The 23559-nt window shown below is 40.3% G+C and overlaps 1 protein-coding gene across 4 annotated transcripts; it reads left to right on the top strand.

Moving 5' to 3' along the window:
* Window positions 1-2306: 2306 nt before the first annotated feature.
* On the top strand, window positions 2307-23517 carry tdrd1 (tudor domain containing 1). 4 transcript variants are annotated; one of them, XM_061909604.1, is made up of 25 exons: window positions 2307-2429; window positions 2743-2892; window positions 2968-3005; window positions 3094-3133; window positions 3215-3323; window positions 10694-10760; window positions 10830-10910; window positions 10985-11164; window positions 11238-11378; window positions 11538-11703; window positions 11784-11867; window positions 13438-13614; window positions 13683-13790; window positions 14295-14465; window positions 17199-17456; window positions 17519-17638; window positions 17712-17819; window positions 17891-18058; window positions 18184-18507; window positions 18593-18709; window positions 18776-18895; window positions 21377-21544; window positions 21614-22000; window positions 22183-22226; window positions 23273-23517. In XM_061909604.1, exons 2-25 carry the CDS (start codon window positions 2745-2747, stop codon window positions 23345-23347), a joined length of 3399 nt encoding a protein of 1132 aa, XP_061765588.1. In that variant the 5' UTR covers window positions 2307-2429; window positions 2743-2744; the 3' UTR covers window positions 23348-23517. The 4 variants fall into 4 exon arrangements, with proteins under 4 accessions (XP_061765588.1, XP_061765587.1, XP_061765586.1 ...); XM_061909603.1 differs by lacking the exon at window positions 2307-2429 and having other exon boundaries at window positions 2436-2892; window positions 10833-10910; XM_061909602.1 differs by lacking the exon at window positions 2307-2429 and having other exon boundaries at window positions 2436-2892; window positions 17522-17638.
* The last annotated feature ends 42 nt before the right edge of the window (window positions 23518-23559 follow it).

Below are 23559 nucleotides of genomic sequence, written 5' to 3'. Positions count from 1 at the left end.
CCCCAGGGGTACGCGTACCCCCATTTGAGAAGCACTGGTCTATTTAATTGAAGCATCAACAAACATGGCTACTGCCCGGAAGGGAGGTGAGAAGAGAAGGGATGAGCCAAAGAACGGTGAGGATGCTCTTGACGTAACCAGGGTGACTTTGGGGTTTATCAATACAGAAACATTATCGAAATCAAACCAAGCATGCTACTCAAAGCTGCAACATATGTAATGTAATAATATCAACCTATATGGCAATAAAATATTTAATCACATTGACGCTTTTTCACCTCAATTTTTATTTCCTACTGTTTTTGCCATGCTTTCTGTTTATTAAGTTTGTTTTGTTAAATATATTTTATCCATTTAGGGAAAAGTTATAATTTATTGTCATATATTGGGTCACCAACGCGGTGCCTGCGGGCACCGGGTAGCCCGTAAGGACCAGATAAGTGGCCCGCTGGCCTGTTCTAAAAATAGCTCAAATAGCAGCACTTACCAGTGAGCTGCCTCTATTTTTACAATTTTATTTATTTACTAGCAAGCTGGTCTCGCTTTGCTCGACATTTTTAATTCTAATAGGGACAAAACTCAAATAGAATTTGAAAATCCAAGAAAATATTTTAAAGACTTGGTCTTCACTTGTTTAAATACATTCATTTTTTTTACTTTGCTTCTTTTAACTTTCAGAAAGACAATTTTAGAGGAAAAATACAACCTTAAAAATTATTTTAGGATTTTTAAACACATATACCTTTTTACCTTTTAAATTCCGTCCTCTTCTTTCCTGACAATTTAAATAAATGTTCAAGTATTTTTTTATTTTTTTATTTTAAAGAATAATAAATACATTTAAATTTAATTATTCATTTTAGCTTCGGTTTTTTCTACAAAGAATATTTGTGAAATATTTCTTCAAACCTATTATGATTAAAATTCAAAAAAAATATTCTGGCAAATCTAGAAAATCTGTCGAATCAAATTTAAATCTTACTTCAAATTTCTTTTAAAATTTTTGTTCTGGAAAATCTAGAAGAAATAATGATTTGTCTTTGTTAAAAATATAGCTTGGTCCAATTTGTTATATATTCTAACAAAGTGCAGATTGGATTTTAACCTATTTAAAACATGTCATCAAAATTTCTAAAATTAATCTTAATCAGGAAAAATTACTAATGATGTGCCATAAATTCTTTTTTAAATTTTTTCCAAAAGATTCGAATTAGCTAGTTATTCTCTTCATTTTTTTCTGTTGAATTTCGAATTTTAAAAAGTCGAAATTGAAGAGAAACTAAGTTTCAAAATTTAATTTTCATTTTTTTCGTGTTTTCTCCTCTTTTAAACCGTTCAATTAAGTGTTATTTTCACCATTTATTCTCTACAAAAAAACTCCCGTAAAAGGAATTAAATGGACGTCGGAATGACGGACAGAAATACCCTTTTTTTATATGTATATATATATTTATTTATTACAAGTAAGGGCTTCACGGTGGCAGAGGGGTTAGTGCGTCTGCCTCACAATACGAAGTTCCTGCAGTCCTGGGATCAAATCCAGGCTCGGGATCTTTCTGTGTGGAGTTTGCATGTTCTCCCCGTGAATGCGTGGGTTCCCTCCGGGTACTCCGGCTTCCTCCCACTTCCAAAGACATGCACCTGGGGATAGGTTGATTGGCAACACTAAATTGGCCCTAGTGTGTGAATGTGAGTGTGAATGTTGTCTGTCTATCTGTGTTGGCCCTGCGATGAGGTAGCGACTTGTCCAGCGTGTACCCTGCCTTCCGCCCGATTGTATCTGAGATTGGCGCCAGCGCCCCCCGTGACCCCAAAAGGGAATAAGCGGTAGAAAATGGATGGAAGGATAGATTATGCTAATCAGGAAAAATTACTAATGATGTGCCATAAATTCTTTTTTACATTTTTTCCAAAAGATTCGAATTAGCTAGTTCTTCTCTTAATTTTTCCCAGTTGAATTTCGAATTTTAAAAAGTCGAAATTGAAGAGAAACTAAGTTTCAAAATTTAATTTTCATTTTTTTCGTGTTTTCTCCTCTTTTAAACCGTTCAATTAAGCGTTTTTTTCACCATTTATTCTCTACAAAAAAACCTCCCGTAAAAGGAAAAAAATGTACGATGGAATGACGGACAGAAATACCCTTTTTTTTATATGTATATATAGATTTATTTATTACAAGTAAATTAAGCAAATTGGCTATTTCTGGCAATTTATTTAAGTGTGTATCAAACTGGTAGCCCTTCGCATTAATCAGTACCCAAGAAGTAGTTCTTGGTTTCAAAAAGGTTGGTGACCCCTGTCATATATTATCATCCTCCACAATTAAACAAATCTGAACTTTTTGGACCAATCAGGACAATAAACAGTTGAGGTCATTGCGCATGCGTATTACCATACCTCTTTTACACCCCACAACGTGCCCTCAACAGGTAAAAGCCCCGCTGCGTCTCGCTCAGATATATCGTTGTAAAATAATGAATTATATGAAAATATTACTTCTTTCCTCGTATTTATATGTTACGCGAACGCACTGTCGGATAAGTTAACACCAGTTAATCGGTTCCATTCTATTTATTTTTTTACATTCAGTAGCACCAACGAGCTGGCTCTTTTAAGCGAGCTTAATTAAAAGGTCCCTCTTGTTCTCCGACCGCGTTAATACGACCAAAATATTCTTCTAATTCTAGATGTTGACCGTCACGAAAGTCGAAAATACGATAAAAGGTTTATTTTGTGATTTAGCCATGAACCACCCATTTTCCTCGAGGATGGTGCGGCCTAACCTGCCTTTGCGGAAGCCGTCATCCAGTCCATCCACGGCCTGCACATTTCCAGGACTCGCCGTGCCCGGTGGGAGCCCACTGATGTCGGCTTTGATGTCACCTGGAGCCGGTAAGCTATACTTCAGAAATGTGTGGAACTATTCACTTTTTGCCAAAAAGTTAATCTAATTTGGTTTATTTGCAGGCTCAATACTCTCGCCAGCCAGCGTGGCCACATCCCCTGTATGTATAAAAACTTGTATTTAATTTCCAAATAACTGCTGCCCTGTCGGGTCCTAAAAAGCTTTGGGCTATTTTTTTTTTGCAAAAGGTGTCTCCTGTATACCTGTGCCACTTTTGTGCCAAGCCAGGTAATGTTGCCAAGTGATGATGTGATGTTCTGCAGTGCATTTAAAACACACCGAGTGATACAGGGAGCTTTACTTTGACAGGGAATACGCGGTGCAAGCGCTGCAAGAAGGTGACATACTGCTCTGCGCAGTGCCAGACGGAAGACTGGAAGGCGCACAGGCACATTTGCAAAGATCCTCAGCTTGAAAAGTAAGCTAATGCAAAATGTTAGACTGTTGTGTTTAAAGTACAGCCGCAGGAGCCGCTTGTGGGTCATTGTTTTGGCCTGAGGCACGTTTTATTTGTACTAATGGCTTGAATGTCCATCCATCCATCCATTTTCTCCCGTTTATTCCCTTTGAGGTCGTGAGGGCCGCTGGTGCCTATCTCAGCTACAATCGGGCGGAAGGCGGCGTACACCCTGGACAAGTCGATACCTCATCGCAGGGCCAACACAGATAGACAGACAACATTCACACTCACATTCACACACTAGGGCCAATTTAGTGTTGCCAATCAACCTATCCCCAGGTGCATGTCTTTGGAAGTGGGAGGAAGCCAGAGTACCCGCAGGGAACCCACGCATTCACGGGGAGGACATGCAAACTCCACACAGAAAGATCCCGAGCCTGGGATTGAACCCTGAATACTCAGGACCTTCGTATTGTGAGGCAGACGCACTAACCCCTCTTCCGCCGTGAAGCCTGAATGTAAAGTAGTGAAATAAGAAAAGAAGAAACGCTTTGTACACTTCAAAAGAAGTCAATCTGCAACAGCGTTGCAACGATGTCAGCCATACTGTGGATATGAATGGTAGATGGTCGATAAGACGCAATCTGCAAGTTTACAGCATGTGGGGACAAAGTATCTTGGCGTTCTGTGGTTTTAGAAGGTAAAAAAAACAATAAAAAAACAAAGATTTCTGCTTGCCAATTAGGGACGCTTTATTCATTTTATCATGCAGCAGAAAGTTCTCACATATCGAGTATTCCATGGATCCACTCTGGACTGGACTCTCACGGTTGTGTTAGATCCACTATGGATTGAACTTTCAAAGTATCATGTTAGACCCGCTCGACATCCATTGCTTTCGGTTCCCCTAGAGGTGGGTTGCCCACATATGCGGTCCTCTCCAAGGTTTCTCATTGTCATCATTGTCCCCGACGTCCCACTGGGTGTGAGTTTTCCTTTCCCTTATGTGGGCTCTACCGAGGATGTCGTTGTGGTTTGTGCAGCCCTTTGAGACACCAGTGATTTAGGGCTATATAAATAATCATTGATTGATTGATATGTATGTATAATATATATGTATATGCAGTGTGCGCTCACATCTAAAAAACGGAAATGAGCAATACCACATACTGTACATCAGCAGCCATTGGCGCGGCCTTTCATAAACACTAATAATAAGATGTATGTATGTATGTGTTTGCATGTCCTCCCGTGATTGCGTGGGTTCCCTCCGGGTACTCCGGCTTCCTCCCACTTCCAAAGACATGCACCTGGGGATAAGATGATTGGCAACACTAAAATTGGCCCTAGTGTGTGAATGTGAGTGTGAATGTTTGTCTATCTGTGTTGGCCCTGCGATGAGGTGGCGACTTGTCCAGGGTGTACCCTGCCTTCTGCCCGATTGTAGCTGAGATAGGCACCAGCGCCCCCCGCGACCCCGAAAGGGAATAAGCGGTAGAAAATGGATGTATGTATGTATATGTATATATATATATATATATATATATATTAGGGGTGTAACGGTACACAAAAATTTCGTTTCGGTACGTACCTCGGTTTAGAGGTCACGGTTCGGTTCATTTTCGGTACAGCAAGAAAACAACAATATACATTTTTTGGTTATTTATTTACCAAATTTGTAAACAATGGCTTTATCCTTTTAACATTGGGAACATTATAATAATTCTACCCACGTTAATCCACATTAAACTGCCTCAAGTTGTTGCTTTGATTAAATAAAATGACAAAACCTTTCTTCTACATATAAAAAGGGCAACATTAAACAGTTTCAAGTCAACTCATCATGCTTAATTTATTACAACATTTGGGTAGTCTGTAGTTGACTTATCTTATGCACATGCACACCCACGCACGCACACACACACAGCAAAATGAGCCAACGTAACGCTAAAAGCTAATTAGCCTTCACATCAACTATGAACGAGATGAACTGCAGTTTAAGTTTCTAGAAGGTCAACGGGCTCATAGTGATGTTTGTAATAGTTGTGACTGGGAAATGTTTTGTATAATTTGGGGAGTGCACGATGTCCGCCGCTCACCTGCTAGACACATCGGACCACTGAACCCATGCTTTCTGAATACGCACTGCTGATTGGCTGTTACATCGCTCTGAATACGCACTGCTGATTGGCTTTGTATGTAACCAATCAGATGGTTGTGTGGGCGGGACAATGCTGGGTGCTCACTGCTCAAACAGAGGCAGAAAGCAGAGCAGCTTGTTAAGACTTTAGATTACAAACTCGTTCGATACACCCTCATACCGAACCGAAACCCCCGTACCGAAACAGTTCGATACAAATACATGTACCGTTACACCCCTAATATATATATATATATATATATATATATATATATATATATATATATATATAAAATACAGAAAATAAGGGTAATGATTACCGGTAGTTTTGACTCTATTTGAATCATAATTTTAATTTGCTGATATTATTCAAGGAAGCTATTTGTTAATTTCGGACGACAAAATTCAAAATTATTTTGTGAGTTGAAATCGATTCAGTGACTTTAGCCAAAAATTTAACTAGTGATTGTGAAATAAACCTTTAATATTGGACACTGCAGTTGAGGTTTCCTATATTGTTGTTTTTTTCTTGTGAGGTAATTATGTATAAATGAATAATGGATACCAACAAGCAAGTAAACAATTAATGGCTAAAGCATTCACATCTTATTTAAATAAAGTGCAACCAACACTTTAAGTTGACTTAACAGTATTCAAGAAATGTTCAATAAAAGTACAGTAACCCAATATTTTAACAAAATAGTAGTTACCTGCTACTTCTGCTTCTATTTTTCAACATATCAATAACACAATATTAATATCAAAAATAAACTGTAACCAACAAATATTTTGCCTGAATTATCAGTTGATCGACCTGCTACCTTTGCTGCTATGTCAACTTCGATTTTTGTTTTTAGCTGTTTGTTTGTCAACACTTACATTACATTCAACCTTTCACCATCATAGGCATGACAAGTCAACAGATATTCACACTGTTACACTACTCTCAATTAAGTAAACATCAGTGGAGTGATATATAACAAAAGAGCAAGTGAAACCAACTCAGTGGCCTAGTGCAGTGCTTCTCAAATGGGGGTACGCGTACCCCTGGGGGTACTTGAAAGTATGCCAAGGGGTACGGGAGATTTTTTAAGAAATATTCTAAAAATAGCTACAATTCTAAAATCCTTTTATAAATACATTTATTGAATAATACTTCAACAAAATATGAATGTAAGTTCATAAACTGTGAAAAGAAATGCATCCATCCTCCATTTTCTACTGCTTGTCGCTTTTTTGGGGTCGCGGAGGGTGCTGGAGCCTATCTCAGCTACATCAGCGCGGAAGGCAGGATACACCCTGGACAAGTCGCCACCTCATCACAGGGCCAACACAGATAGACAGAAACAATGCAATATTCAGTGATGACAGCTAGATTTTTTGTGGACATGTTCCATAAATATTGATGTTAAAGATTTCTTTTTTTGTGAAGAAATGTTTAGAATGAAGTTCATGAATCCAGATGGATCTCTATTACAATCCCCAAATAGGCTACTTCTATGAGGATTACTTCTATGTGTAAAAATCTTTATTTATGATTTAATCACTTGTTGATTTTTCAACAAGGTTTTAGTTATTTTTATATATTTTTTTCCAAATAGTTCAAGAAAGACTACTACAAAAAAGAAAAAATATTTTGCACTGTTATACAATTTAATAAATCAGAAACTGATGACATAGTGCTGTATTTTACTTCTTTATCTTTTTTTTTTTCAACCAAAAATGCTTTGCTCTGATTAGGGGGTACTTGTATTAATAAAAATGTTCACAGGGGGTACATCAATGTAAAAGGTTGAGAACCACTGGCCTAGTGGTTAGAGTGTCCGCCCTGAGATCGGTAGGTTGTGAGTTCAAATCCTGGCTGAGTCATACCAAAGACTATAAGAATGTGACCCATTACCTCCCTGCTTGGCACTCAGAATCAAGGGTTAGAATTAGGGGTTAAATCACCAAAAATGAGTCCCGGGCGTTGCACAGCTGCTGCTCACTGCTCCTCTCACCTCCCAGGGGGTGAGCAAGGGGATGGGTCAAATGCAGTGGACAAATTTCACCACACCTAGTGCGTGTGTGACAATTATTGGTACTTTAACTTAACTTAACTGCTACTTTGTGCTGCTGCTCTATGAACATTGCTTTGCCTCTGCAGTTGGCGTGTCTGAAATCCCATGACGCCACTGGTGGTTTGAGGATTTGTCGCTTTGCCATTGTATTTTACGTATAATATAGAATAGAATGAACTTTATTGTCATTATATTTGCATGTAACGAGATTAAAGACTCCAACTTAAGGTGCGGTAGTGGGAACAAATATGGGGTGAAATAAATGATATAAGAGGTTAAAAGGAAAAACTAACAATTGAAATAAACAGACTACTATCCAATAAAAATAATAAGCAATTCTGTACAATATACAAAACAAAATAGAAGTACAAAATACAAATACAGTACAATATACAGAGCAAGACAGGAGTACCGAAGTAATAAATAACAATCAGTGACGGACGTATTGCACTCGAAGGGTAGTATTGCACAGTAGGGCATTAGGGCATTATATTGTACAGGGGTGAATTATTATTATAAGTTAGAGTTCAACATGGTGACAGCTTTGGGAAAGAAGCTGTCTCTGAGCCTGTTTGTTCTGGCTCTGATGCACCTGTAGCGCCTGCCTGATGGTAGCAAGTCGAACAGGTGGTAGCCAGGGTGTGTGCTGTCCTTGGTAATGTGTTTTGCTCTGTTGAGGCAACGGGAGTTGTGTAAGTCCTTCAGGGAGGGCAGGGGACAGCCAATGATTTTTTGTGCCGACTTTATGACCCTCTGAATCGCCTGTTTGTCTGCTTCAGTGCAGCTGGCGTACCACACTGTTATGCAGTACGTCAGCAGGCTCTCGACAGCCGAGCGATAGAAGGTCACCATCAGCTGCCTCTCCAGTCTGTTCTTCCTCAGCACCCTCAGGAAATGGAGTCTCTGCTGGGCCTTCCGGATGACCGCAGTTGTATTTTGGGTCCAGGACAGGTCAGCAGATATGAGGGTGCCGAGAAACTTGAAGGAGCTGACTCTCTCCACCTCCTTGCCGTTGATGTAGAGGGGGGCGGGGTCTGCAGTGTTTTTCCTGAAGTCAAAGATGAGTTTCTTGGTTTTTGTGGTGTTCAGTGCCAAATTATTCCCTGAACACCACGCTGATAGTTTCAAGACCTCATCTCTGTATGCAGACTCATCCCCCCTGCAATGGGACCCACTACCGTTGTGTCATCGGCGAACTTGATGGTGTTCTCCCAGTGGGCTGGACTACAGTCATGGGTGTAGAGGGAGTACAGTAAAGGGCTCAGCACACAGCCCTGTGGGGAGCCGATGCTGAGTGTGCGGGGGGAGAAGAGATGGGGGCCAAGTTTTACTGTCTGAGGTCGGTTGGTCAGGAAGTCCTTAATCCAAAGACGGGTGGGTGAGGGTAGGCCTAAGTCCAGCAGTTTGGTGACCAGGATTTCTGGAATGATGGTATTGAAGGCGGAGCTATAGTCAATGAAAAGCATCCTGACATAGCTCCCCCGGTGTTGCAGGTGGCTCAGTGTGGAGTGGAGAGCCATGGATATGGCATCATCCGTGGATCTGTTTGCCCGGTAGGCAAACTGCTGTGGGTCTAGGGTGGGGGGAGGCAGGCTCAGATGTGGTGGAGGACCAGCCTCTCGAAGCACTTCATGATGACAGGTGTGAGTGCTACTGGGCGATAGTCATTGAGGTTGTTTGTGGCAGCTTTCTTGGGTACCGGGATGATTGTGGCAGATTTAAGGCAGGGTGGGATGAATGCCTGTGCCAAGGAGAGGTTGAAGAGGACGGTGATAATGTAGGAGAGCTGGTCGGCGCATGCTTTGAGCACCTTCCCGGGTACACCGTCTGGACCAGTCGCCTTCCTGGGGTTCACTGCCTTGAGCACCCGCCTGACCTCGTGCTCCTCAAGAATGAGTGTGGGGGGGTTGGGGGGGGGGGGGGGTGCTGTGGCTGTGACTGATTGTGATGTCTCAAAGCGTGCAAAAAAGCAGTTCAGCTCCTCTGCTGGCGATGCATCCCAGTCCCCGGTGACCGCGTTACAGCCTTTGTAATTGGTGATGTGCTGTATGCCCAGCCACATCTGCTGTGGGTTGTTGCTCGAGAGGTGGTCTTCGATCCTCTCTTTATAGTCCATCTTGGCTTCTCTGAGTCCTCTCTTCAGGTCAGCACGCGCGGCGCTGTATAGAGCACTGTCACCTGACCTGAAGGCAATGTCCCGGGGCCTTGAGGAGCATGCGGACCTGGCATGTCATCCAGGGTTTCTGATCTGGGTAAACCCGGATGGTTTTTTTCACAGTGACATTGCTGATACAGTACTTTATGTAGGATAGTACCGACTCTGTGTGTGTGTGTGTGTGTGTGTGTGTGTGTGTGTGTGTGTGTGTGTGTGTGTGTGTGTGTGTGTGTGTGTGTGTGTGTGTGTGTGTGTGTGTGTGTGTGTGTGTGTGGCAGGTCTTGGTCTTTGAAAACATCCCACGCAGTTTGTGCAAAGCAGTCCTTTAGCAGTCCTTTAGCTGGGGGAGTGCATCCTCAGGCCAAGTTGTAACAGTTTTTATACTGCTTGTGTCCTTGATCTGAGGGGGTTGTAAGCAGGGATGAGCAGCAAAGAGAGGTGGTCTGACTGGCCTAGGTGGGGGAGGGGGATGGCTCTATATGCCTCTTTGATATTACAGTAAACATGGTCCAAAGTGTTTCCCCCTGTAGTAGGGCATTTAACAAACCTTTAAATAAATAGTGAGAAAATTTAATAACATCTCTGTCCTTGCAAAAGCCATAAGTGTTTCCACACACTGGATGGCAAAGTTGGCTTGTTCATTTCTCGCTCACCTGCTTTCCCTGCGGTATCCGCCAAAGTGTTTTTAAGGGGTGTGGCGATGACATCACGGATGGGCTACAGACTGGTGTAATATTCAATGTCTTTTGAATTTGAATCTTAGGAATATCAATCAATCATTACACAACTAATAATTAATAATGTTATGCAATATATAAATAAAGATGCATAAATAATCATATCGTGGGATGCTCAAAGATTCCTACCTTTACTGTAACTACTGATATATGTTGCTCAACTGTCCAAAACAATAAAAACACTGAAACAATTTTGTATGCTGATGGAAAATGTACTGTATGTAATTTATGTAAACTGTGGTGACTGAATGTGCAATTCTAAAATACTGTATTAAAATGTTGATTTTAAACTCAAGGGCGAAGCTAAATCTGACTGATGCGTTGTCTGTGATGCCAAACAAAGGCAACCCACCCGATTCAATGGTAATTTGAACACTTTGCATATTGTGCATGTAATTGTTGAATACAGATATTTATCATTGCCATTTGAAGCAGGCAGATGCACTTAAACCCCGAAGGGTTTATTTGAAGGATCTTCACAGAAGTAAGATTAAAAAAGGATCAGATATTCAGGTAACTACACCCGTTAAATGCAAACACTTCTGTTGTGCATGTTAAATTTTGCAATTATTCTGGTTGGGTTTTAGGCATCTGTTGTAGAATTCTACAACCCAGGGAGGTTTTTTCTTGTCGTCCAAAGCCCTGAGCTGCTCGATGCTCTGCAGAGCATCAGCAACAAGCTCCAGAAGCCCTCCAGGTGCCCCCCTGAGACCTCTTATATCCCAAACGTTGGGGAAGTCTGCAAAGCACAGTTCTCTGGCGATCTGGTAAGTAACACTTGTTTACACCCATGCATACATTTGCTCTAATGTGCACCACCTCTGTTTTTGTCACGTCTAGGTTTGGTACAGAGGCCTGGTGCAGAAATTGGTTGCTGACACACAGGCACACATACTTTACATTGACTACGGGAATGAAGAAGACGTACCCTTTGACAAAATCAAGCCCCTGCCTGCTGATCTTGAGCTTTTTCATCCTTGTGTAAGTACAAATAAACACTGTCCCTTCCGCTTGCTCATGTCTGTGACTGCTTGCCAAATTTTTTAAATTTTTGTACAGATGGAGTTTGTCATGCACTGCTAGTGTGATTACATGCTCTATAAAGCTGCCACAAGCTTCCTAAATGACTTTGTATTTTAGGCAATGGAGTGTCATGTCGCTGGCGTGGAACCGATGGATGGTAGCTGGCCCACAGAGTGCTGTGCAACGGTGAAACAGCTTCTGACTGGCAGGACTGTGACTACCAAGCTGGTGGAAACACTGGAGAATGATCATGCTCATGCTGTGGACATCCAGATGTACGTGGGTATGTTCTTCAAGGATTAGTTGCATCTTAAAATGATTTTTAAGAGTAGGATGTATCTTAAAATATCTTATTTCTTCTAGGAAAGTATTTGAGCTCATTCCTTATTGAGTGTGGTTTTGCAGTGAAAACAACAGTGGACATTCCACCTACGGAGCACAATATTAGTAAGTCATTTGCATTTCTCTCCGATTATAATGTACAGCCAAGTGTCTTCTAAACAATTTTCCCTTGAGATGATGTACGGCAGGGCTATTCAGCGGGGGAAAAATCTGGCTTGGGAATGACACCTTACCTTAGAGTGTGACATCAAAATGAAAACAATAAGAATATTTCGGGACTGTAAATTTAATTTTGAAATTAGCATATCTCGGCTGTACTATCAGTTATAGAGGTATTCGAAAATAACTATTTATTAATGCCTTTGGACATATCTGGGCCATTTGATGACTTGACATTCAATTCTTACATATGGCTCCTTTAAAGCCTCTCATTATTTGCAGTTAAAGATTTTGTTTGTAATGTGTTGTACTTTAACTAAGGTGTTATTGTATGACGGACACACCAGGGGACACGGACACCCTGGGTGGACAAACATAAAAATTGAAAGACCTGATTCGACCCAGCCTCTCGGGGCTTTCCCAGGTACTTCAGATGCAGTCAGTAGTAGGGCTGCGAATCTTTGGGTGTCCCACGATTCGATTCAATATCGATTCTTGAGGTCACGATTAGATTAAAAATCGATTTATTTTTTTTCAATTCAACACGATTCTCGATTCAAAAACGATTTTTTTCCCGATTTAAAAGGATTCTCTATTCATTCAATACATAGGATTTCAGCAGGATCTACCCCAGTCTGCTGACATGCAAGCAGAGTTGAAATTTTTGTAAAAAGCTTTTATAAATGTAAAGGACAATGTTTTATCAACTGATTGCAATAATGTAAATTTGTTTTAACTATTAAACGAACCAAAAATATGACTTATTTTATCTTTGTGAAATATTGGACAGTGTGTTGTCAAGCTTATGAGATGCGATGTACGTGTAAGCCACTGTGACACAATTGTTATTTTATTTTTATTTTTATAAATGTCTAATGATAATGTCAATGAGGGATTTTTAATCACTGCTATGCTGAAATTATAACTAATATTGATACTGTTGTTGATGATATTCATTTTTGTTTCGCTACTTTTGGTTGGTTCTGTGTCGTGTTTGTGTCTTCTCTCAATTGCTCAGTTTATTGCAATTCTGAGTGTTGCTGGGTCAGGTTTGGTTTTGGAATTGGATTGCATTGTTTTGGTATTGCTGTGTATTGTTTTGTTGGATTGATAAAAAAACAAAAACAAAAAAAACATTTAAAAAAAATGAGAATCGATTCTGAATCGCACAATGTGAGAATCGCGATTCAAATTCTAATCGATTTTTTTCCCACACCCCTAGTCAGTAGTCATTTGTTCAACTTTTTTAGTTGATCGTTTGGTTAAAAACATTTTTTGGACGCTCACATTTTAAAAAGAGCTTAGCGCTCCTGTGACTGACAAAATGAAACGACCAAAATCAAATGTCTTCTTTAGAGGACACTGGTACTCCAGAATATACAAAATAAGACTAATAGTAAAGGGAGAAGTCCGGTTCCCCGGTCCTTACCTTTTCTGTGGCTCCCAAAACAATTATATGTGGTACTAAAAATGGTTGTGGACTAAAAAATAAAATATAATATTGTGCTTCCCTCAGACGCTATGCTGAGTGCTTCCTTGGAAAACTTTGCACGTCGCTCTGAGGGGAAGGACGACAACACCTGGGCTCAGCTGCCAGAGCCTTTGACCCAAGCGGTGGGAGATTCTTTCTTTGTGGTGATCACACACCTCCAGTCCCCTTATAATATAATTGTGCAGAAGGTTGAGAATGCAGGTGAGTGTTTGTTTTGGTACTGAAGGTATATTTTTCACACTTAAAAATTAAGACTGTTTCATTGACAGGAGTCATTCAGGAGTTCCAGATGCAGTTGAGGCTCCACTGCTGTCAGGTTTTTATGCTTCAAAACTTCCGACCAGCACCTGGCACTGTTTGTTGCGCCCAGTTCTCAGGTACAAAAACACATACTTTTGTTCTGGACTTTTGGATCCATACTGGCCCATTAAAACATGGATTTTTATACAACAATGGTACCTGACTGAACCTATGAGCGTGATTCATTCCACTCAAAATACTTGATTATCAAAACAACTCCGCCCATTGGACTTATTTCAACCCGTGCTTGGCCTCTTTAAAAAACATTAACATGTAACATCCCTTAAAAAAAGTAAAACTGAAGGTTTAGATAATATTGTATGAAAAACAATATAATTATCACAGATAAAATATTCTGTATTATCGGAACAACCAGGTGCCCTACATTGTAGTGTCTATACTCTTATATTTATTGTATTCTATTTTAAATGTTTCATTTATTGTCCCTCTTTTTCTGTTGATGCTACAGACGTCGACATTTCCCCACGGGGATAAATACACTTTTCTGAATACAATAACATGTACTACAAATAACTGCAGTAGTTTTATAAAGTGATAATGTACTGCTTGTGGGCTTTCAGAGGACAAGCAGTGGTATCGGGCCAAGGTTCTGGCGTATTCATCGGAAGAGCGCGTCTGTGTTGGCTACATTGATTTTGGCAACTCTGAAGATGTGCATTTAGACGACCTGAGACCCATCAACTCCTCACTGCTGGCTTTTCCCATGCAGGCCATTCAATGTGCTCTAGCAGGTAAGACTGAAAGGTATTAAGTTTAAAAAGAGCTTTAATTAATTTTGAACTAAATGCGTTAAAAATGGGTGTGAAAGTGTCCTTTTAAAATGTGTTTTATCTTTAATTTATGTGAGTAAATGAAAGTTGTTTTGAATACCCTAATTAAAATCTGTAACCGGTCCATGTCTAATAGCAACATAAAAGTACTTGATGTTGTCAATTGAGTGTTTAACCTGATAGCGTGCTTATTTACAAAGACACTATGTATGTGCACATGGACACATTTAATCGGATTAAAAGACAAACCAGATTAAAATGCTTCACGTAAACACCCCATTCGTAATATTCTGACCCGATCACACACGTTCGGATCAAAATTCCATTTCAATGAAGACGGGTGGTTTATGACAATAGTAATTTGGATTGTAGTGCATGAAAACGCATCCTCCGAAATTTGCGTTGGAATTATCTTTACTGCGCATGTCTTTGATGTCAGCTATACTTTTGTGGCAGAGGTGGGACTGATTTTAATAGTCTCGAATTGTCTTGCTGTTGTCTCCCTCAATTCAACATGTAGAGAAGTAGTCTTATAAGCTGTTGGGTTTGTTGCTTTAAAACAACACGAGCTAAAACAAAAGTATGGTTTGAAGTGTCATGTGTCGATGTCGCAATAAAAGAAGGGATCCAGTTTTCGTCTTAATGAGCGGTTTTATTCACGATATAACAGCTACTCCAAGTGCTAATTGCTAGGCTCAGTCACATACACAGAACGTTGTAACATGAAGACGTGCGGCAACTTATACAGGACCCAAAACCAGTGAAGTTGGCACGTTGTGTACATCGTAAATAAAAACAGAATACAATGATTTGCAAATTTTTTTAAACCTACATTCAATTGAATAGACTGCAAAGACAAGACACTTAACGTTTAAATTGGAAAACTTTATTTTTTGCAAATATTAGCTAATTTGGAATTTGATGCCTGCAACATGTTTCAAAAAAGCTGGCACAAGTGGTAAAAAAGACTGAGAAAGTTAAGGAATGCTCATCAAACACTTATTTGGAACATTCTACTGGTGAACAGTCAAATTGGGAACAAGTAGTTGCCATGATTGGGTATAAAAGCAGCTTCCATGAAATGCTCAGTCATTCACAAACAAGGATGGGGCGAGGCTCACCACTTTGTGAACAAATGCGTGAGCAAATTGTTAAACAATTTAAGAACAACAAGCTATTGCAAGGAATTTAGGGATTTCAACATCTACTGTCAGTAATATCATGAAAAGGTTTGGAGAATCTGGAGAAATGACTGCACGTAAGCGAAGATATTACGGATCTTCGATCCCTCAGATGGTACTGCACCAAAAAGGGACATCGGTGTGTAAAGGATATCACCACATTGGCTCAGGAACACTTTAGAAAACCACCGTCAGTAACTACAGTTTGTCGCTACATCTGTAAGTGCAAGTTACGACTCGACTATGCTAAGCGAAAGCCATTTATCAACAACACCCAGAAACACCGCAGGCTTCGCTGGGCCCGAGCTCATATAAGATGGACTGATGCAAAGTGGAAAAGTGTTTTTTTGGTCGGAAGAGTCCACATTTCAAATTGTTTTTGGAAACTGGGGACGTCGTGTCTTTTGGAACAAAGAGGGAAAAAAAATGTAGGATTGTTAAAGGCGCAAAGTTCAAGAGCCAGTATCAGTGATGGTATGGGGGTGTATTAGTTCCCAAGGCATGGGTAAGTTACACGTCTGTGAAGGGACCATTATTGCTGACAGGTACACACAGGTTTTGGAGCAACATATGTTGCCATCCAAGCAGCATTATCATAGACGCCTCTGCTTATTTCAGCAAGACAATGCCAAGCTACGTGTTACAACAGTGTGGCTTCATAGTAAAAGAGTGCGGGTACTAGACTGGCCTGGCTGTAGTCCAGACCTGTCTCCCATTGAAAATGTGTGGCACAATATGAAGACTAAAATATACCACAATGGAGACCCTGGACTGTTGAACAACTTAAGCTGAACATCAAGCAAGAATGGGAAATAATTCCACCTGAAAAGTTTCAAAAATTGGTCTCTGTTCCCAAATGTTTACTGAGTGTTGTTAAAAGAAAAGGCGATGTAACACAGTGGTAAAATGCCCCTGTGACAACTTTTGTGCAATGTGTTGCTGCCATTAAATTCTGAGTGAATGATTATTTGCAAAAAAAAATATTAGTTTCTCAGTTCAAGCATTAAATATATTGTCTTTGCAGTCTATTCAATTGAATATAAGTTGAAAAGGATTTGCAAATCATTGTATTCTGTTATTTGCGAATTATACAAAGTTCCAACTTCACTTGCTTTGAGTTTTGTACATACAGTATCACAACATAAATGGCACAGAACTGATACGTTTCCAAAAGAGAAGTAAACAAAGTGAACAGAAGGAAAAAAATTATAAATAATTGTGATAACTTCGTACAAGCAGACATGCACAAAGCCTTGTCTGTTTACAGTGTAAGTCTACTGCTTCTTCAGCACCTGCAGTGAGCAAAATCGTCCAGAAGGTGAAATTCTGTCCATGTACATATGGCTACTTGCTGAAAAATTAGTTTGGTAATTGGTACGAATAGGTATTGTGGTGATATGCTTCTCGCTTCTGGTCCTTGACTGACATAAGATTTTGGTCCATTTCGGTCCTCATTGGTGCCGTTGCATTATTGTTGATGAAGCTGACTGATGATCTCTTTGGAACCCCTCAGGCGTGCAGCCTATCGGAGAGAGCTGGTCAGAGGCGTGCCTTTTAAACCTGCACCAAAGAGTTTGTAATAGAATCCTGCGCACTGAGATCCAAGGGGCACACGAGGGCAAAGCTCTGGTCTCCATGGTTGACGAGGCAAGCGACCCTCAGGCAAATATTGCCGAGTTGCTCATCTCTGCTGGGTACGCCGTTCCCTGCGCTGTTAAGGCCAACGACATCCAGCAGGTTGAGCAACCAACAGTTCCTGCAGAACCACAAGGTAAAAACAAAATAAAATAAAAACTTGTTTGTATTTTGAGTATTTGGGGATGTGCTCTCCAGTAGATGCACCTTTGGTGTGGTCCTCAGTTGAGCTTCCCACCAATGGCCAGTCGGTGGTGTTGTCTGCCACTGTCATTGTGAGCCCTGGAGAGTTTTTCTGCCACATTGACAATCCTGCGGGTATTTGTAAATTTTGCATATTCTTGAGTATTACACACATAAGGGCGCTAATTAAATGTAATTTTCTTGTCAGACAACAGGCAGCTAATAGAGATCACCGCTGAGTTGAAGCAACACTGCGAGGCAGATGTGGCAGCCTTTGAACCCAAAATTGGGGAGCCCTGCTGTGCTTGTTTTCCAGGTATTTCACAAATGTTTAAGATTTAATGTTAATTGTGCATTTTAATCCCCACTGTCTTCTTTATTCTTTAGGTGACGGAGCCTGGTACCGTGCAAAGGTGAAAAGTCAGTCCGAAGACACAGTGGACGTGAACTTTGTGGACTACGGTTACAGCATGGCATTGGAAAAAAGGCACCTTCGCTCAATAACAACTCGACTCCTTCAGCTGCCCTTCCAGGCCATTCACTGTTTCCTCTCAGGTAGTCAAATGGGGAATTTGTTTAAAAAAAAAATGCATTCATCACAAAATCACTGTTTTCGATGAGCCTCGAGTTATTTTTTTAGTCATTGAACGTTCCCTACAATATGTGTGCTATGTTTTTAGGTGTGGAGGCCATAGATTCAGAGTGGAGCAGCGAAGCCACTGTGTGGTTCCAGAACCAAGTGGATGGAGAGAAGCTCACTGCGCGTGTCCTTACCGTCACCGAACAGGGATACGGTGTCGAACTGGAGTGCAGAGGGCACAGCATCAAAGCTGGCCTCATCTCTAATCTCTTCGGCAGAGTCCCTGGAGATATTCCCAAAGAGGCGCACTCCCGCTCGTTGCCCAGGGCCGAGCTGCAAACAGGCGTAACAGAGAAGGAGCACAGCCAAACGCAGGCCTCCAAACAGATGCCCACAAAGAAAAGTGTTGCAACATCGTCATCAGGTCAGTGAGAGTGTCCTCAAAATTAAATGAAGGGATTGACAGTTTGAGATCATGAATGGAATGCTGTGTGGTACTCCTCCTGCAGGCCCAACGTTTCCATTGGACTGGAAGACAGTGCAGCTGCCCATCAATGAGCCCTTCAAGCCCTACATTGCAGCTGTTACTAGTCCTTCCCTTTTCTACCTGTTCAGACCCAACAACGGTAAGAACATAATTCATAAAGGATGAAAAACTGCTTTGCTCTTTTAAAAATTCTCTATGGTTTCAGTGGACCAGCAAAAGCTCTGGGAGATGATGCTGGAGTTGGCTGTGTTCTGCAGGAACAACCAGGCCACTTTGTCCTCTTCCAAAATAATCCCCGGGGTGGCCTGTTGCGCCCAGTTTTCTAGTAAGGAGCTTTGTTTAAAACGCATAAAACACCTTGGTATTTAATCAACAACCTGATGAGCCTCCAATTTCTATGTTTACTGACTTCAGACTCCACCTGCAGTCGGGGTTCTTGCAGACAAAAGCTGGTAATTTGGTGTCTGCTAGTGGATATAATTACACAGCATGTGCCCTCTTTTAAACACGGGTATACAAGCATCAGACCATAGCATTCCACAGCTCAGGTAACGGCAGGGACCAATTTAAAGGAGTTTTTAGGACAAGCTCTTGACAGTATGAAATCAAGCTGTGTAGCTACAATTTAAACATTTGTGGAAGGATGATTCAAGACAACTCTTGCAACAAAGCATATTGTTAGTTTCTGTTAGCCGAAAATGTTTTCAATATGTGCAAACAAGACATTTCTGACCGCATATAAGGTGTGGATATTAAAATTGGATTATTGAAAAACACAACCAAAATTAAGGTTGTCTAAAATATCCACAGCTTGATACCAACACGCAAAAAAATCAGCTTTTTTAGTATAATCTGTACCGAATACTGTAGAGCCGTGCCAGTTCTCGATTCGTGAGTACTGAGTCTGCAACAAAGAAGAATGCTTTCTGTCTTAAAGAAAATAAGTCAGTGTTTCATATGTATTTATTTGTGGAAGCCGACGACGACTGCGGATTTGGAACCTCCGGTTCGTCCTCGCTGCTATACAAATTACAATGGAATTGTGGTAGTGTAGCACAAATTAAGTGTGACATAACTCCGCTTCACATCATACGCTTCGTATGCACCTGGTTTACTAGAAAATGAGATGTAACAAATGATCTGCGTCGCAATTTAATGAAAAAATTTTCTTTTGTCATGCATTTATTCCGGAATCGAATACAAGTGGTGCCGGGAGAGTGACTATGGAGATCAGCCAACAAAAAGCCCGGGGAGAGTGCGTGCAGAAAACTTCCAGAAGTGTGCCACGCAACCTATATTGCTTCCATAAGTGCTAAGAAAAAACAGCTCATAGACACTCTTCCATCATTTGGCAACACTCTAAAACACCACTGGTTTACTTATTTCATCGGCAAGGCAAAGTGTGGCCTTTGGGCCATTTGCTGAACGCAGCTCTTTTTTATAGGCCCATTATAAAATATTTTATTATAATTTTTTTTTCTCCAAAAAATGAAAAACCGAGCAGAAGGGTATAATGTAATGAGGAAATGCGGTAGTATACTAATACTGAATAAAAACCCAAATATTTTTCTTTAAATATGCTTTAGCCTTTTTAGTAAGCTATTTTATTTCAAATGTAGTTAGGTAACCTTACTACAATATTGACAGAATATTAAGAACAATATTGTTTGTTTTATATACTTGAAGGATCTATGCCACTGCTGTTTTTATAATGTAAACTAGAGGACTGGTATTTATGAGCATATATTATAAGCCTGGCAGCGTTGCCCCTTCATGTTGTATGATCATGGCAGTACCCCACAGTAAAATATTAGCTGCCACAACTTCCTTAATAATGGATTTAATTTTTTTTTTTTTACATGAAAACAAATTAAAGTAATAAATTGTATTGTAGCATCCAGAAGAATACGCTTTTTTGAGCTTTTATTGCCAATATTGCGCTAACGGGCCCAGTTCCAACAATATTTCCTCCGTACACACACATCTACCTCGGTGCTTCCCCTGACACACCACAACACTTTCTTATTCTCTGCCAACACGCTGTATTCAATAACATGAGAACATGTTCATCATAACACACAAATGCACATTTTACTACCGGCAGGTCGGTACAGTGTGAATGGACATATATCATTTATTATTTGCGCACTATTGACTAGTGATGCACCGAAAAATTGCCAGGCAAAAAAGACATACATTGATCATCGGAACAGTGCTTCCAAAACCAAATGTTGTGATTACGTAAGCAATACGCACAGATTTGTTTGGAGCAGAGGCAGAATGTCTGCGCTGTGGACTAACTTTAATGTATTGGAGGTATACCTGCAGACAGCTAGCATCAAAATTTATGATGACTGTGTTGGGTTGTTTAGAAGTGGAAGGCTTGCAGCTGCGCGAAGCAAGTGTGACGTCAAGCTCTTTGTAACTTGCTTTTTGTCGCTGACATCGAGCGACAAGTAAGGACTCTCTTAACGCGAGTACAGTCTACAATAATAACAAACATAGTTGCTGGATTTGTTGCTAGACTGACTAAAAGGATTGTAGAACTCTAGAAAATAAGCAGCAACAATTGAAAAATACAGCAAAACAATATTCAAGAAAAAAACTTAAGTACTAAAATTAATATCAGTTTGGTTTTAAATGACAAGTTACTCGGTCTGATGAATATTTTCAAGGTTATTAATAGCTAAACATATTGAATGGGAATTGGTTTGACATTTGATGATGATAATTTATACACTGCATTGGAATTCACTCTCTACAAATCAACCTAAATATTCACCAAAATGTTTTTAATTTTTACCAGGTGATGACAAATGGTACCGTGCTGTTGTTTTTGAGATGGCCGACAATGAGGTGTCAGTCATCCACGCAGATTTCGGCAACACTGAAAAGCTACCAGTTTCTCGAATTTTGCCCATCCCCGAACACCTTTTGCAGCTTCCTTTCTCGGTAGTTCGCTGCGCCTTACATGGTAAGACGTCAGAGCTCTTTGTCTTAAAAAGTTGACTATGGTATTGACACTTCTCTTCTCCATCTGCAGGTAAGAAGCACTTCCCTGCCCAGTGGCCACCGCAAGTGCTGCAGGTCTTCCAGGGCTTGTTGCAGAGCAGCATCCTCGCGACTGCACAAACTTTCGACGGCTCTGCCCACGTCCTCTCAGTCACCCTGCCTGCTGAGAAGGGCGGTGCCGACCTCACTGCCCTCGTATTAGACATGCTGCAGGCCCAAATCGAAAGCCCTCCTATCCCATCCCCTGCCTTTAACCACATAGATAGCACCAGCTCTACAACTTCCCCTGATCGCCTTAAGACTACCCTGGTGCCAAGTGAGGAAAATATAGCGATAGCCACTGAGCCACCTGTGAGCTTGGAATCGACCCCCCAAAGCCCAAACCAAACGCATAGCACTGCAGCAGAGCTTTATAAGGGTTGGTCACTGTTTACACTTTATTATGGACTTTGGAAATGTGGATTTTTGATCTCTTAGTTTTGATTTCTTATGTGACGGGATCAAACTAGTTGAGCCTAAATTGCTGAGTAAAATGAATCACATTGATCAATTTCAATTAATTCCTTTGATAATTAACTGGATTATTTCTCTCTTTTCCAGATGCCGAGGCCTCTGCATGCTGCTGTCTGAGTTTAAAGACCAAGGTCTGAGATTTTACAATGACCTTTTAAAAACATTATTATATTTTGTGTTGTTTTGTGCTTACTTTAGGGGTGGCGCCCCCTATGGGTTGTGCTTTGGAATAAATGCTATCCTACATCTAATACAGATATCCTCAACGTTTTAAAATAATAGAAACATGCTCAGTGACTTACGGGATATTGCTGTATTTTCCGGACTATAAACCACATCCACTAAAATCTATAATGGAAAAAAAAAATATATATATATTTTTTTCATTTATTAGCTGCACCGGACTACAAGGTGCAGAGAGAGATGATATATTTACATACAAAATATTTTTAAAATGTTTTTTTTTTCTACTTTTGATCGTTTCCGAAAGGTGCCTTTAACACAGCTGTTTAACGGTTGATCACACAAAACAGAAAAGTCATTGATGTCTTGTGTCATTCATCAGATGATAAATGATTGTCTCGTTTTTCAATAAGATTCAATATGTTTATTTGGATTATTTTTCATTGTACTTTGTAAACACTAAACAGTTTCTTAAAGTGGATCATTTGAGAACATTGTTTGATTTCTTTGCCTACTCTCTTCCATAATACAGCCGTTAGTGAAGAAAAGTCCTTTGTTTAACGGCACCTTTGCCGTAGGATTCAAAGCTTAGGAAAAAAGTAGCAGTTTACAGTCCGACAAATACGCTAGTTGCCAAATCCCAAAGATGTTTTCTTTGATGGTGACCATGTTTTTCAATCAAGCTTGCCTAGTTTATACACATGCTTGTCAATCCCCTAAAGATGTGTACCAAATATTTTGGTAAATGTCTTAAAGTTAGCCTACTTAGCTGTGTGGGAAAATACAAGTCTATCTGTAGGAGTGGAGGGGGGTTCAAACTTTTGGGTTTGATTTTCAGATTTCGGAAAATTCCTTTTTTAGCCAACACAGAAGGAGTACATTGTTATTGTACAAATGGTTAACAAAATGAGGACACGGTGTCCTAAATAAATAACTCCGGTGGTTTATTTTGAAATATCAGTTTCCAAAACAATCTGTTTACCTATTTTAACAGATGGAGAACCTGGAGCAGATGATGGAGCTGCAGCTGTCCTTACTGAACATGTGTCTCCAACAGTTTAAGTCCTAAGCTAATTGTTACTCTCTGTTCTCTGTTCATTTACATGTTTTTATTGTGGTTGACAAACAAGTGAAGAGTCTTTTTCTGATTATTTTGTTTATACGTTTTAAGATTTTGTTGTGTGGAACGTGCTGCGCTGCCATGGCCTCATTTGTTTGGTTCTTATCTCGTGCTCAGGTGGTGTATTTTTGTGTTTATCTTTTACATAAAAGTTATATTGC

The sequence above is a fragment of the Nerophis ophidion genome, linkage group LG08 (assembly GCF_033978795.1).
Source record: "Nerophis ophidion isolate RoL-2023_Sa linkage group LG08, RoL_Noph_v1.0, whole genome shotgun sequence".
NCBI lineage: Eukaryota > Metazoa > Chordata > Actinopteri > Syngnathiformes > Syngnathidae > Nerophis > Nerophis ophidion.
The sequence above is the reverse complement of the archived record's forward strand: the minus strand, read 5'-3'. Positions and strand labels throughout refer to the sequence as shown.